Source organism: Gordionus sp. m RMFG-2023, chromosome 1, assembly GCF_954871325.1.
Source record: "Gordionus sp. m RMFG-2023 chromosome 1, tfGorSpeb1-WG-v2, whole genome shotgun sequence".
In the NCBI taxonomy this organism is placed as follows: domain Eukaryota; kingdom Metazoa; phylum Nematomorpha; class Gordioida; order Chordodea; family Parachordodidae; genus Gordionus; species Gordionus sp. m RMFG-2023.
In genome coordinates, this window is record NC_088775.1 from 8,819,324 (window position 1) to 8,833,643 (window position 14,320).

The following is a 14,320-nucleotide window of genomic DNA, read 5'->3' on the forward strand; positions in this document are numbered from 1 at the left end:
TCATATAAAATAATTTTGTGAAGGAAATAATTATAAATATAAATTCATCTAATTTTCGATTTTTTTTTTCAAACGAAATTTCAAATTTTTTAGATCGGGAACCTGGTTGTGCTGAATAGTAATCGTGATTCGGTTAATTCATCGCTGCGTAGTTTACAAATGCAATTAAATGATGGGTTTAATTTATAACGACTGAGCGATGAGATGAAACGAGTTACATCGCTATGATGAAATTTGAAAATCACATGAGGCGATGCAATTCCCTTGAGCGAAACACGCTTACTATAAACGAGACCTAAGTAGCTGCTACATAATAAATTTATGATCGATGTATTTACATTTTTGGTTATTCTTTATTTAACTGGTCAATGCAATATAATAGATATAATAATGATTCATTTAATAATTCTTGTATAATGTGATCAAAAAATAATAAAATTTCACTATTTTCAGATAATTATATGTGAGATAATTCTATTAAATAAAACAATATAAAATAAGTTTATTTGAAAAAAAAATAAAAATTCATAAATTTAAAATATGATAAATAATACTAAAAAAAAGTATCACAGGTTTTTATAATAAATAGCATAATTTTTTTTAAATATAAGTAATAATTTGTTATGAAGATTGCATAAATCTTAAAATATAATTCTAAAATAAATTTTTATAAATATAATTTTGATATATTAAATATTAATACTAAATATCACTTCAGTTGATTAGAGCGTCAATTAGAAAAAAATATTTTCTTGATAGGTGAAGACTAAAATTCGTTTTAATAAATGGGATGAATGTTATAATAAAATTAATATATATATAATTTAGAAATAATTCCTCAAAAATTTTGAAGCAGTTTATATTATATAAGATATCAAAGATCTTAAGTGTGCTAAATATTGACATAATTTTCTATTAAAAGAATGGGATAAAAAAAGGATAAAAACAAATCACAACAACAACCAATTTTCTTCCTTTGTTAAGATTGGAAGCGATTTTTCTCTCTTTTGAGCAAATATCATTTCACCGGTTTGCGGTTCTCCTTTTGAATATCGAAAAGGAGCCCTTCCATAAATTATCGAACCCCGTTTTATGACGTAATTAATCAGCTGATCGTGATTACCCAATTGATATATCAGATGTTTCCAACTTTTCCAAATAATGTAAATGAATATAAATGGCTAATAGAGGAGGGTTTAATAGTTAAAAGGTAATGTAGATTAATTCGTGATTTATAAGATAATGTTTGGATAGGATTAAGTGGGATTAAAACGGCTAAAGCTCAGACCACCATATCCGATTACTCTATCTCTTTCTTTCCTACTTTTTTCCTTTCATTCGTTCTCTTTTGATGACTAGCTATAAAAAAATTCATTACATTTTAAAATAATCATAGAAACAAGTTTTTATTTAAAAGACACTCACTCCGAACAATCTAGTACGAGTAAATCTCCCATTTTATCCCTTTCTAGGGAACCATAATCTTGCGACATATTCAAGGAAGCTGCCGCGTTTAAGGTGGAAGCGACTAATGATTCTTCTAGCGTCATACCCATCGTTACGACCGCCGTGTACATAGCTATAGGCTTATATATAAATTTTTTATTATTAGATTATAAAGAAACTATATCTTAAGAGATATATTTATTATTAAATAAATAATTATTTTGGACCACCCCATGTTAGGCCACTTATGTTTAAATATTCCTCCATAAAGCGGATTAATGGAGAAGCTATGATTAGAATCCATCATAGGAAATAATATATCGCAAGTTTTTACAAGCCTTTATCAAGATAGGGCCTTATATAGCAGAATTAATTTTTTTTTTTTAAAACGAATGTTTTACATAGGCGCAAGGAAAGAGCAGGCCAGAGCTTCTAAATCCTTTATAAAAAATATATAACGGACAGAAAGTTTCATAAGATTTTTGTGCGTAAAGGCCTCAAGATATATCTATGATTTATAATCAAATTTTAATTTTAACCATATTTTTATGGGTAGAAAGATTTGTGAAAAAGTTTTACGAAGCAATAATATATAATAAGATTTTTTTATAACCATTGAATAACAATGGGATGAAGGATTAAAATCCGTGCCTAATGCAACGGGCACATCGTTTTGAATCAACTGTCTAGCAGGTGGCTTATTTTTATCCGTTATTCCCAATATAAATTTAGTTAAGGGTAAAAGAACGGCCACGAACTTGCAATCTTTAGCTAGAACTTCTATACCTTTTTAAAAAAAAATAAATAATATAAAATAATTTAAATCTGTCCAGTATAATATATTAGTGTATTTTTATATTCAAACAGAAAAGTAAGATTTTAGAAAATCTTCAAATCATTATGGTTAGTAAATATTACATATAAATGCGAAAATTATTTAAAAAAAATATTCATGTTGTAATCGATAGATATATTTAAGATATAAATGATAATCATTTAAATAATTAATAATTATATGTCGTCAGTAGTGTCGTTAAAAATTCAAGTTCTTACGACTTGAGACTCGAGTCGTAGAAAACGGCTCCGACTCAAGTCGATCAAGGAGCCGACTCACTTAGTCGGCTCGTGTATTCGACTCGTTGGGTCTGCTCAATTGTTTTATTTTTTTATAAAATCTGGTAAATTGCTAAATTTTGGGAAAATGATTAATGTGAACAAAATTATAATAAGAATATTTTGTTTTAGTTTTTCGTATTTTTTTGACGTAAATGGGCTAAAATAAGCATTGCTAACATGTTTAAATAAAATTTTAGTGAAGATGTACAGTAGAAAAGTGACAATTGACATAATCGTTGTTTTTAAAGTTTTTCCAATTTTTTTTGACGTAAATGGGTAAAAAGAGGATTGCTAACATGTTTAAATAAAAATTTAGTCAAGATGTACAGTAGAAAAGTAACAATTGTCATAATCGTTGTTTTTAAAGTTTTTCGAATTTTTTTGACGTAAATGGGCTAAAATAAGCATTGCTAACATGTTTAAATAAAATTTTAGTGAAGATGTACCCTAGATACAGGGTTTTAATAGCCTTAATTCGATGATAAGCCTATCTAACGTTCTATAAATTTTATCTATAAATAGAATGGCCATTCCAATTGTAGGGGATTTTTCTGTACATATTTCGCATGTAATTTTATAAAATGGATATAAAAATATTTCGAGATGCTTCAAAAATTCACAATCATCAATAGTTAAATTAAAATTTTCTTCTCCAAAAATTTTCTTCCCCAAATCCTTGATAGCCTGGATGTGCTATATAAAATAAAATATTATCGAACATTAAATATTATTATAATACTTTATTAATACTAGATAACATTATGAATTTGCTATTCCATCTAGTTACCACATCCATTGGAATTCGTGTACCACATAACTTTTATAAATTCTTGCATCCATTTCGGACTTTTATGTAATTTTCTTACAAATTTTTCTACCATACCTTGCTCTTTCGAAAAGAAATCTATCCCTTCCTTCACAATAATGTTTATAACATGCGCAAGGCATCTATGACTATTAATGCCCTTTTTATATTTTGATTGAAAATTTCATTTATTAAATCTAGGGCAACTATTATATTGGAGCCATTGTCATGTGTGATGGCTAAAAAAAAATTTCTATTTTAAAGTTTTCAATTGATTCTATAATTAGCTTACAAATATCTTCACCTTTGTGAGGGTAGGGAAACTCTAGAATATCTAGCAAAAAAATTTTTAATATCCAGAATTCGTCAATAAAATGTACGGTAATTGCACAATATGATATGGAACTTTGTGACCATATATCCGTGGTTAGAGAAACTAATCCCGTGACATTTCTTAAAATTTTAATTATGCCATCTTTGGCGCTTAAGAATATATTCGATAAATACCTTTTTGCAGTTTGGCGACAAACTATCTTTTATATTTTTATTTGGATATTTGAAAATATCTTTAAAGGTTCGCTCTCCAAAATATTGAAAGATATATTATTCTTTATAAGGCATCTTAATACTAATTTATTCATATAAAGATTTTCGGTATCAGATAGTTTCCTGGCTCCGAACAATGAATCAGGAATTGCAATAAAATTGGTGAATAAAGCTTCAGGATGCATAGACTTCATATGCCTTCGTAAATTTGCTAAAAATATTTATATAAGTAATTAGATAAATATAAAATCTGAATGGGGAGAAAAAAATGAAATTTTTAAAATATTAAAGATAAAGATGGCAGATAAATCTATTCTGATTTAATTAGACCTGTACCCCGCCGTTAATTTTATATACGCTGGAACAGCCGCCGATTTCATTCAAGCTCTAATTTTTTGTTTTTTAAATATCTATTTAATTTATAAAATAAATTTAAAATATAATGGGGCGAAAACAAGGATTCGAACCCGAACCTCGAGGAGAAAACCCGCTAACCAAACCTGGGCAAAAATTTTGCAGGGTTAGCATCCCTGGGCGATAATGTTTTTGCCGCAAAGATTTAATGTCATTTGATATAAACATTAAAGGAATAACTGATTTTCTAAAGTTTTAAAATTTAAATAAAATGATTATTAAAAAATTAATTGTCTAAGAAATATAAGATAATTATTTCTCGTCAGAATAGAAATTACATAAATGTAAATTGGTGTGAGACAGGAAATAGTTGAAAAAATGAATTAAACCATATAAACAATGTGTTAAAAAAGAGCGCCTAAATAAATTATAAAAAAATGTAATTCATTAAAAAAAACTTTTTAAATAAATTTCGTGCCACCGTCGCCGACAATTTAGTAGGCGGTGGCAAAATCCGCACGTCGCAGAACGCCGATGAAAAAATTATAAATCGCCGCGGTAGATTGCAACATCGGCGCTGCAATTCATGATTCATTGTTCGGAGCCAGAAAACTATCTGATACCGAAAATCTTTATATGAATAAATTAGTATTAAGATGCCTTATAAAGAATAATATATCTTTTAATATTTTGGAGAGCGAAACCTTTAAAGAGATTTTCAAATATGCAAATAAAAATATAAAGATAGTTTGTCGCCAAACTGCAAAAAGGTATTTATCGAATATATTCTTAAGTGCCAAAGATGGCATAATTAAAATTTTAAGAAATGTCACGGGATTAGTTTCTCTAACCACGGATATATGGTCACAAAATTCCATATCATATTGTGCGATTACCGTACATTTTATTGACGAATTCTGGATATTAAAAATTTTTTTGCTAGATATTCTAGAGTTTCCTTACCCTCACAAAGGTGAAGATATTTGTAAGCTAATTATAGAATCAATTGAAAACTTTAAAATAGAAATTTTTTTTTTAGCCATCACACATGACAATGGCTCCAATATAATAGTTGCCCTAGATTTAATAAATGAAATTTTCAATCAAAATATAAAAAGGGCATTAATAGTCATAGATGCCTTGCGCATGTTATAAACATTATTGTGAAGGAAGGGATAGATTTCTTTTCGAAAGAGCAAGGTATGGTAGAAAAATTTGTAAGAAAATTACATAAAAGTCCGAAATGGATGCAAGAATTTATAAAAGTTATGGGTACACGAATTCCAATGGATGTGGTAACTAGATGGAATAGCAAATTCATAATGTTATCTAGTATTAATAAAGTATTATAATAATATTTAATGTTCGATAATATTTTATTTTATATAGCACATCCAGGCTATCAAGGATTTGGGGAAGAAAATTTTTGGAGAAGAAAATTTTAATTTAACTATTGATGATTGTGAATTTTTGAAGCATCTCGAAATATTTTTATATCCATTTTATAAAATTACATGCGAAATATGTACAGAAAAATCCCCTACAATTGGAATGGCCATTCTATCTATAGATAAAATTTATAGAACGTTAGATAGGCTTATCATCAAATTAAGGCTATTAAAATGGCCTCGATGAAGATGCTAGATAATGCACTATATATATATCGCATATGACGAAATTTGAAAGTAGGTTTTTTCTACCGAGTTTTATTAATACAATTGGATACTATGAAAGATTGAAGAATTTATTTTAGTACGTATCAAGCACCTTCTTCTCAGCAATACCATTTCGAGGAGACCGAATCTAATTTGATGTCGGTAAATATTTTGAATGAGTTGAGAAGGTAAATATAGAAATTAATCCTAATTATTTATATATAATCATTCATATTTTAATTTAGAGATGCCTATATTGTGCCTGATCCTGCTTTAGAAGAGATTGAGGATTATTTGGCGGATCTAGTGGCAAAGACAACAGTGGATGTTCTTATCTGGTGGTCTGGAAATGCCAAGAGATTTCCAAAATTATCGAATATGGCTAGAGATTATTTAGGGCAACAAACAACATCTGTTGCCAGCGAAAGAGTATTTTCTAAAGCTGCCGATACCTTGACGAACAAACGAAATAGAATGTCCTCTTCAACTCTTAAACAATGCCTCTCGCTAAATTCATGGGACATAAATATATTAAATTTAAAAATAGAATAATTTTTTAGCATATTTTATTTATAGATTATTATAATTGAAAGTGTAGGTTTTTTATAAATAAAGGTTATATATAGTAAAAAAAATGCGTCCTTATTTATTTTTTTTTAAAATTTATAAATTAGTTTTATCAGAGTCAGATATAAAATAGATGTTTTAACTAAATGGTCTTTAATAAACAAAATTATATGTACTAGGATTTTGTAAAGAACTAAACTAGCAAAAATAATTATCAAAAATGAGAAGAAAAAATAGATAAATGCTCAAAAAAATATAGATCAAAAATGAGCAGATTGAAAAGGTTAAAAATGTATGCAAAAGATTAAAATGTATAAATCATAAAAAGAATATTATATATGTATGTATGATGAAAAAAAACGTAAATTGTTAAAAAAAATGGACCTAAATTTATAAATTGAAGAAAAATAAATTGAGAGAAGATATAGTAAGAAAAATAAAAGTAAAGAAAATCGCAAAAGGTTAGAAATGAATTGAAAGATACAGTAAGAAAAAAAACGTAAAGAAATCGCAAAAATTTAGAAATAAATTAAAAAGGAATAACTAAAATTTTAAGAAAAATTGACAAGAAATTAAAAAAATATTATGATTTTCTTATTTTGAATGGGAAACCCTGTATCTAGGGTACATCTTCACTAAAATTTTATTTAAACATGTTAGCAATGCTTATTTTAGCCCATTTTCGTCAAAAAAATTCAAAAACTTTAAAAACAACGATTATGACAATTGTCACTTTTCTACTGTACATCTTCACTAAATTTTATTTAAACATGTTAGCAATGCTTATTTTAGCCCATTTACGTCAAAAAAATTCGAAAAACTTTTAAATCAACGATTATGACAATTGTCAATTATCTAGGGTACATCTTCACTAAATTTTTATTTAAACATGTTAGCAATACTTATTTTAACCCATTTATGCCTAAAAAATATGAAAAACTAAAACAACATATTCTCATTATAATTTTGTTCACATTAATCATTTTCCCAAAATTTAGCAATTTACCAGATTTTATAAAAATATAAAAAAATTGAGCAGACCCAACGAGTCGAATACACGAGCCGACCAATGCGGCTCATTTAGTCGACTCGAGTCAAAGTGGTTTTATCGACTAGAAACTAGGCTCGAGTCGCAGATAAGTCGACTCGGCTTAGCCGTTTAACAACACTAGTCGTCAGTCATAATATTTTTTACAAGATGAAAACAAAGACTGATAATGGATGGATTAAAAACGCAAAATAAAATATTTGTTATGAAATACAAAAGAAAAACCATCATTGATTTATAAATTACATAGACTTGAAGATATATTCTGAAAATATGTTGAAGACTAGAAAATAATAAAACATTTGGAGTAAATAGTTGTAACACTTCAAATGAGATTATATCAGAAACTATGTTTGAATATACCTTCTTGGCTGAGCTCCTCCAAATGAGAAATGGAATAGTAACGTTGGTCCACCGAATATACGTTACAACTGTGAGCGTCTCGTCTTAGCATATCCACTAACTTGTATAAGTGACAGAGAATGATGTTTTATTAAAAAATAATAATTAACTATTAACTCTATATTCACAGATTTAAAAAAAAATTACCTAGTAGGAAATAAAACATACTATTTTAAAATCTAGGAATAAGTTAGCAATATCGGAAAAAAAATATACCAATGACTTGGCGAGATCACACGCCGGAAAGATTTCAAGATATCATAGATCAGAAACATAGTATTAACTATACTAATTTAGATAATGAGAGTGATGAGAATATTATTATAAGCGAAAGAGTCCTTAGCTGAAGTCATAACAAAAGTTTAAAACGGAAACCGCCATAGTATAAACCCGGGAACTTTTAAAAGTTTACGGAAAAATATAAAAACGAGAGTAATTAATACATTAAAAATAATACGCAAAATCCATTATTAGAAGGTTTATTTATTGTTTAAATTTCATTTTGATTTTACTTTTTAACTTTAAAATCGGAAACCGGAACTAACAGCGTCCAATCTAAGATTCAGAAACTAGAACTCACATTTCAAAATTTTAGGAACACTGGAATCCCATGAACCGTGCCAATTTTAGGAAACAGAAACCAGAACTCACTTTTTAAAATTTTAAAAAACAGGAACCATTCAGACTCTGGTTATAAAGGTTAGAGAATGAAGAGAATATTAAAATTGGATGTCCAAAGATGTTAGCAAAAATAAAATAAAATAAGAATTTGGATCGTCAAGATTCTGGTTGGAAAATAGATTCTGGATAGTTTGACCCACAAGGGAAGTGGAGAAGGAATTATATATTAAAAAAGGTTTTCGGTGAACGATGTGAATTAGAGATCTGCAAAAGTAGGCCCTGCCTGAAAGGGCTTCGGGTCTAATATTTTTTAAGAAAATTCGGGCGGGTCGGGCCTTAGAAAATTTTTAAAATAAATTTATCAATTTTATGTTGAATTTTTATGTAAAATAAAAATATGTGATATTATTTAATTTTATTTTTGAATGTAGTATTTTAATTTTAATTTTAATAAAATATCAAAACAAAAATTTTTTAAAAAAATACTTTATAAGATCCAATAGGCGTCAATTCATCCCCATGAACGTTAATATTGAACCCGGCCCTTCTAGCAGCTTTCAGGATTTTGAACGAATTTTCGACATCGAAATAGCCCGTTTCGCAAAAAACGTCCACATTTTGAAGAGATATTTTATTTTCTAGGTAAGCGTCTAACAGAAATGGTATATGGGAGTCCGCTATTTCTTGGGCAAAAGTCGTAACGTTGGTGTTACTGTGAAAATATATTTAGATTTTACAATATAGCACGATTTATCCCAACTTTGATAACTGAAGAAGGGGGGGGGGGTTGAAATGGTATTTGAAAGTTTCAAAACCTTGGTACGGCGTGAGCTCCTAGATAGGTGATGGAAAGTGTGAGAGGCAATTCGTCGTTGGCTCGTTTAAGTATAGTCAAAAGTCTCATTTCTTGCTCCAATCCTAACCCATATCCGCTAAATTGTGGCAAAATTATGTTAAAAGAAAAATATAAATAGATAACAATTACTTTGGGCATTCGTAACGTTTTAAAGTGTCAGCAAGGATTGAAAAAATAAAATAGTAAAAAAACAAGATGATCTTTTAAAATTATATCGACAGAGGGATGATTGGAGGCACATCCGGAAATAAGGGAAAAAACAGACACTTGACAATGGCCATGAGATGTGCATGTGGGTAGAAAAAGTGTTACGAAAAATTCCATCCGATGCATGAGCTGATAAAGGGTACAAAAAAGATGTGATGAGAAAGGAAGCCTAGATATCAAGCACGACATTTATCTGTAGAACGTGTGTAAATGGAAGGTGAAATGGATATTGATGATGAGGGTATTTTGGAAAAAAATGAAAGTTTTATTATCTGGGTGGCACGCAGAACGCATATAGAGGTGTAATTCAGTTCATGTGGTCAGATCTGCGTGAAAAAGATGCCGAGATATGGCGTCTAACATATAAAATTGAGGGTACAGTAAATCACCTTTATATTTTCAGGGACACTAAAGGCCGCTGTCAAAAACTGAATTAATATTAAATGTATACTATTTGAATAGTATTTTTAAAATTTATAGTTCATTTCTTATTATTTTTAAATGATAAAAAAAAAGTATAAGAAAAATGAAATTAATTTGACAACTACGATTAAGTTACATCTAAGAAATGTAACGAAAACGTATAAGTTGTAAAAGTAACGAGTTTTACCTATCAAAATAATATAAATATATTTTACAAGGTCCTTACACATATAAGATTACCTTTTGCATTCAACTAGGGTAGTGCCGGATTTCATCATATGATACAATCTGTTTTTGAGCAGGTTGTACAATTTTTCATCGGAAGCGAGGTCTGTCTCCCTTACCGTTTTGTATATCCCGCCACCGCTTAAAGTTATTTCATTGTATGTAGCGCCTTTTTGCTAAAAAAAAAAGTTTGTTTTAGAAAAATATATTTCTAATGCGATTAAGAAAAAAAAAGGAGATAAAAAATGAATGGCCATTGTTATATTATTTTTTTTTTAAAGAAAACGAAATAAAAATTATGTAGAATGTAAAACGTTATTAACAAAATGATAGATAGTATTGTTAGCAAAACGAGTAAACCTATTCTCCATATGAATAAAGAGAATTTTTTTATGGGAAATAATAGAGAATCTTAATTATGAAAAAAAATCCATATTTTAAATTAACCGAAAGCATTAATATCTGTAAAATAACGCAGCATGCCAAACAGGAAAAAAATAATACAAATAAACTTCATTTATTATATTCGACATTAGAAAAAAAAATCATTTCCAGTAACTTTGCTTTTATCATCGTTGCCGATTTGAAATCGAATCAACTTGGTTTTCTTAATCATTTCATCAGTAAAAAAAAATTATAGTTATCGGACTTAAAAATTTAAAGTATCGGTAATGTATAGTTTTTCGAATAATATATTAGGGTTAGATCTCTGCAAATATCCGGCTCAAATATATATATATATATTTCTTTAAAAAATTTTGCAAGAAACAAGGCGCTAATATTTTTTTTAAAAAAATATTTATTTGTAGAATGATCGAAAACTCGAATTATGTTCAGCGTAAAAATGTAAAACTATATTAAAAATTTCCATATTTTAAGTAAATTCGAGCCGAGGCAAGAACGAACAATAATTTTTAATTTGGATCAGATCTTTTCAGAATAAATAAAAAAATTAGGGAATCGGGTAGGACGAATTTCGGGCCGACCTGGGCTTGAAAAATTAGGCCCCATGCGGATCAATTAAAATTGTCCAGTTGGATAGTTGCGCCTCTTAATACATTATTGTTTACGAAAAAAAAATAAAGCTCTTTTTTTTTGGTGGCGTTAAATAAAATTCTTTGAAAGAGAGAAAAAAAAACCTTCATAGCAAATTCCTCGACTCGATCTCCAGCCCATATGGGATGCGTATGAGCGTCTATTAATCCTATATTTTATTTTTTTTAAATGAGTTAGACACTTATTGACCAACAATTATGAAGCATTTTAAAATGAGTTAAACGAGAAGGTAATAAGAATATATCGCGTCCGTTACACTTACATTTAGGATGGATTGCCATGGAAATATAAACCAAGAAGGAAAGTTTAAATGATAGAAAAAAATAATTTAAATTTACATCGGAAATGACATAATAATTTAATATATATATTTTTTTTATTCGTTCCCATCCGAAAATATTAGCTTATTTAAAAACAACATTAATAACTCGATTAAGGTTATATTTTTTTTTAAGAAAAAAATCGGTGTTTTGATTTTCCTGGGGGAAGGGAGGGGATTTATAGAAATCCATCTTTCAAAATTAATTATAATGGTATGAGATAGAGTCAAACTTTGAAACCTGGACTAAAAACGGTTTTATTTCTGGTTTTAAATGTTATATCAAAATCTGGTATTTGTTAGTCCTCAGAATTTGAAGCGGTTTCGAGAGGAGTCTGGTTCCAAACTCCTTTAGCAATATTTTTTAAAAAAATATTTTAAACACTAAATAATCCCATCTAAAATGGTGCTCATAAGGGTTTAATCAATACGTATAAATTAGTTCCAGTTTTATTAAGAACCTGTTCCGGTTTATGAATTAGATTTCCTCTATTTGTCGCGATTTTGATGGTTTCAAATTGTGCGAAGGACCAAAATACAATATAAATCAAAAAATAAAATGTAACCTGGTAAGATGACCAAACCCTTGGCGCATAAACTTTGCTCAAAAATGGCGAACCTAAATTGGCATTTGATTTGGTCATCGAAATCAACGGCCTCGATCCTTCCTGTCCTTGATCACCAATTTTTTTTAAAAAAAATTTAAATAATGAATTTCATTTGAAAATAATCTTTCAATCTTTATTTTAATCCCTTTCTTTAATTATATTTCAAGTTTTTTTTTTTGTAATTTCCCTCTTTTATTTTCTTTTATTCTATCTCGAAACGACGTCGAGTTAAGATCCATTTGAAGGATAAATTCCAAACTAAATCTGAATATAAGGTCAAGATAGGCTTTTTGACCAATAACATATAATACTACTAAGCAAATTATTTGGTAAAATGTTATTTTAGTCTCCAGAGTAAAATATCTTATATCAAAATTATATGAAAACTATAAAAAAAAATTGCTATTGGAGAAAAACTAAAAATGGTGTCACAATATGAATTCAAAGACGCTTCAAAGATGAATGAATCGTTACCGGTTTAACTAGTTAATGTTTGAAAATAATTCAAATATTTGCTAAAAATTTACTATTTTAAAAAACTTAAGAATAAATACGTAAAAAGATTAAAAAAATTTTTAAATTTAAATTTTGAATCGATTATCAAATAATTTTAGACCAGACAAAAATTAGAATAGACCCCCCCCCCCATCCTTACCATATATCCATATGAATAAAGTTTCAATTAAAAAAAAATATAGATAAATTATCCAAGTGATAAGTTTTTATCAGAGGTATGTTTTGGGCAAATTTTAGCTAATTAGCCCACCCACTTAAAATTTTCTTAACCTGCTCATTGTTAGCCCAAAAAATATTTTAAAATTTAACTGCCCACTGTTTTAAGAATATTTAGGAAAGCCAGCCCATTTCTGACACAACCAATATTTCTTGATTTATCAATTTAAGCTATAAAGCATGTTCAATCAACCATAATGAGACTTGAAATTATATTTTCATGTATTTTTTGTTTATACCATAATAAAGTTAATTCTGAAATAACTTTGTCTGAAAAAAAAATTAAGTTAATTTTAAAAGTTTAAAGAAATAGTGGGGGAGGATGGGGGAGAGTTGGTAGCACTATCTTTCTTATTGGTTTATAAATTTGTAGATCAATTTTTAAAAAAAAATGTATAAGGATTAATTATCATTTTTTAAGTATTAGTCTATGTTTAAAATATCATATATTAGCTGAGCAATACTTAAAGACAGAATGAGTATTGACAAAATATCAATACTCATCTTTTTTTTAAAAAATATTTATTTAAAAAAAGAGTATTCATTTTAATAAGTGTTATATTGTTAGACACTATTGTTTTAACAATTTTACTATTAAATAAAATAAAATTGGTTAAAAAATTTGTGAAGTACTGGTCCTCTTATATTTAGGACAAGATAATATATTTATCTAAACAACATATAATTTTTAATATTATCATTATTTGATGATGTATTACAAGATTAATATATTTTTATCAATATTGCAATTTTTGTATCCTAAATCAAAAAAATAAGTTAACATAATTTCATAATTGAAATTATAATCCATTGTGATTTGTAAAATATTGCTTAATACTTTTAAATAAATTTTTAAACATTTAAATATATCACTAACATATCTATCACAATTGATAAACCAATCGTTTCCCCATTATCGCCAAATTTTTCATTTAAAATAATAGGTTGGTCTTGTTTTATCCCCTTTAATACTTCTTCACCATTTTTTGATATTTGTACAATTTGTTTAGCAGAATATATTAATAATTTATGAGTTGTTGGTCTAGACATGCTTCACATATGAGAATTTTTAAATCTATGAATGAATTACTTGGTATGCCTAACTATGACAATATTGGTATAAATAGAGATTAGAGACTAGAGATGGTATCTGCTATTTGGAATTAGACGATAAATTGTTAACACTTAAAATTTATTTCAAATAATTTTTCAAAAGTAATACTTAATCATAATTCATTTTCAATAAAATCATTTATAAGTGAATTAGAAGTCAAATGGTCATATTTGAGATCAAAACTTACTTATAAAATAATACATTTATTTTCTAAAAAAAT

General features: G+C 27.7%; 1 protein-coding gene across 1 annotated transcript; it reads right to left on the minus strand.

The window, feature by feature from the left end:
* Positions 1-573: 573 nt before the first annotated feature.
* On the minus strand, positions 574-14,055 carry LOC135927346 (probable imidazolonepropionase). The gene is made up of 10 exons (XM_065463313.1): positions 13,864-14,055; positions 12,213-12,319; positions 11,411-11,475; positions 10,287-10,447; positions 9,376-9,492; positions 9,047-9,272; positions 7,901-8,000; positions 2,060-2,232; positions 1,426-1,586; positions 574-1,149 (listed from the first exon to the last, which is right to left on the minus strand). The coding sequence occupies exons 1-10, from the start codon at positions 14,034-14,036 to the stop codon at positions 951-953; spliced, it is 1,482 nt and encodes a 493-aa protein (XP_065319385.1). The 5' UTR covers positions 14,037-14,055; the 3' UTR covers positions 574-950.
* Between the last annotated feature and the right edge of the window lie 265 nt (positions 14,056-14,320).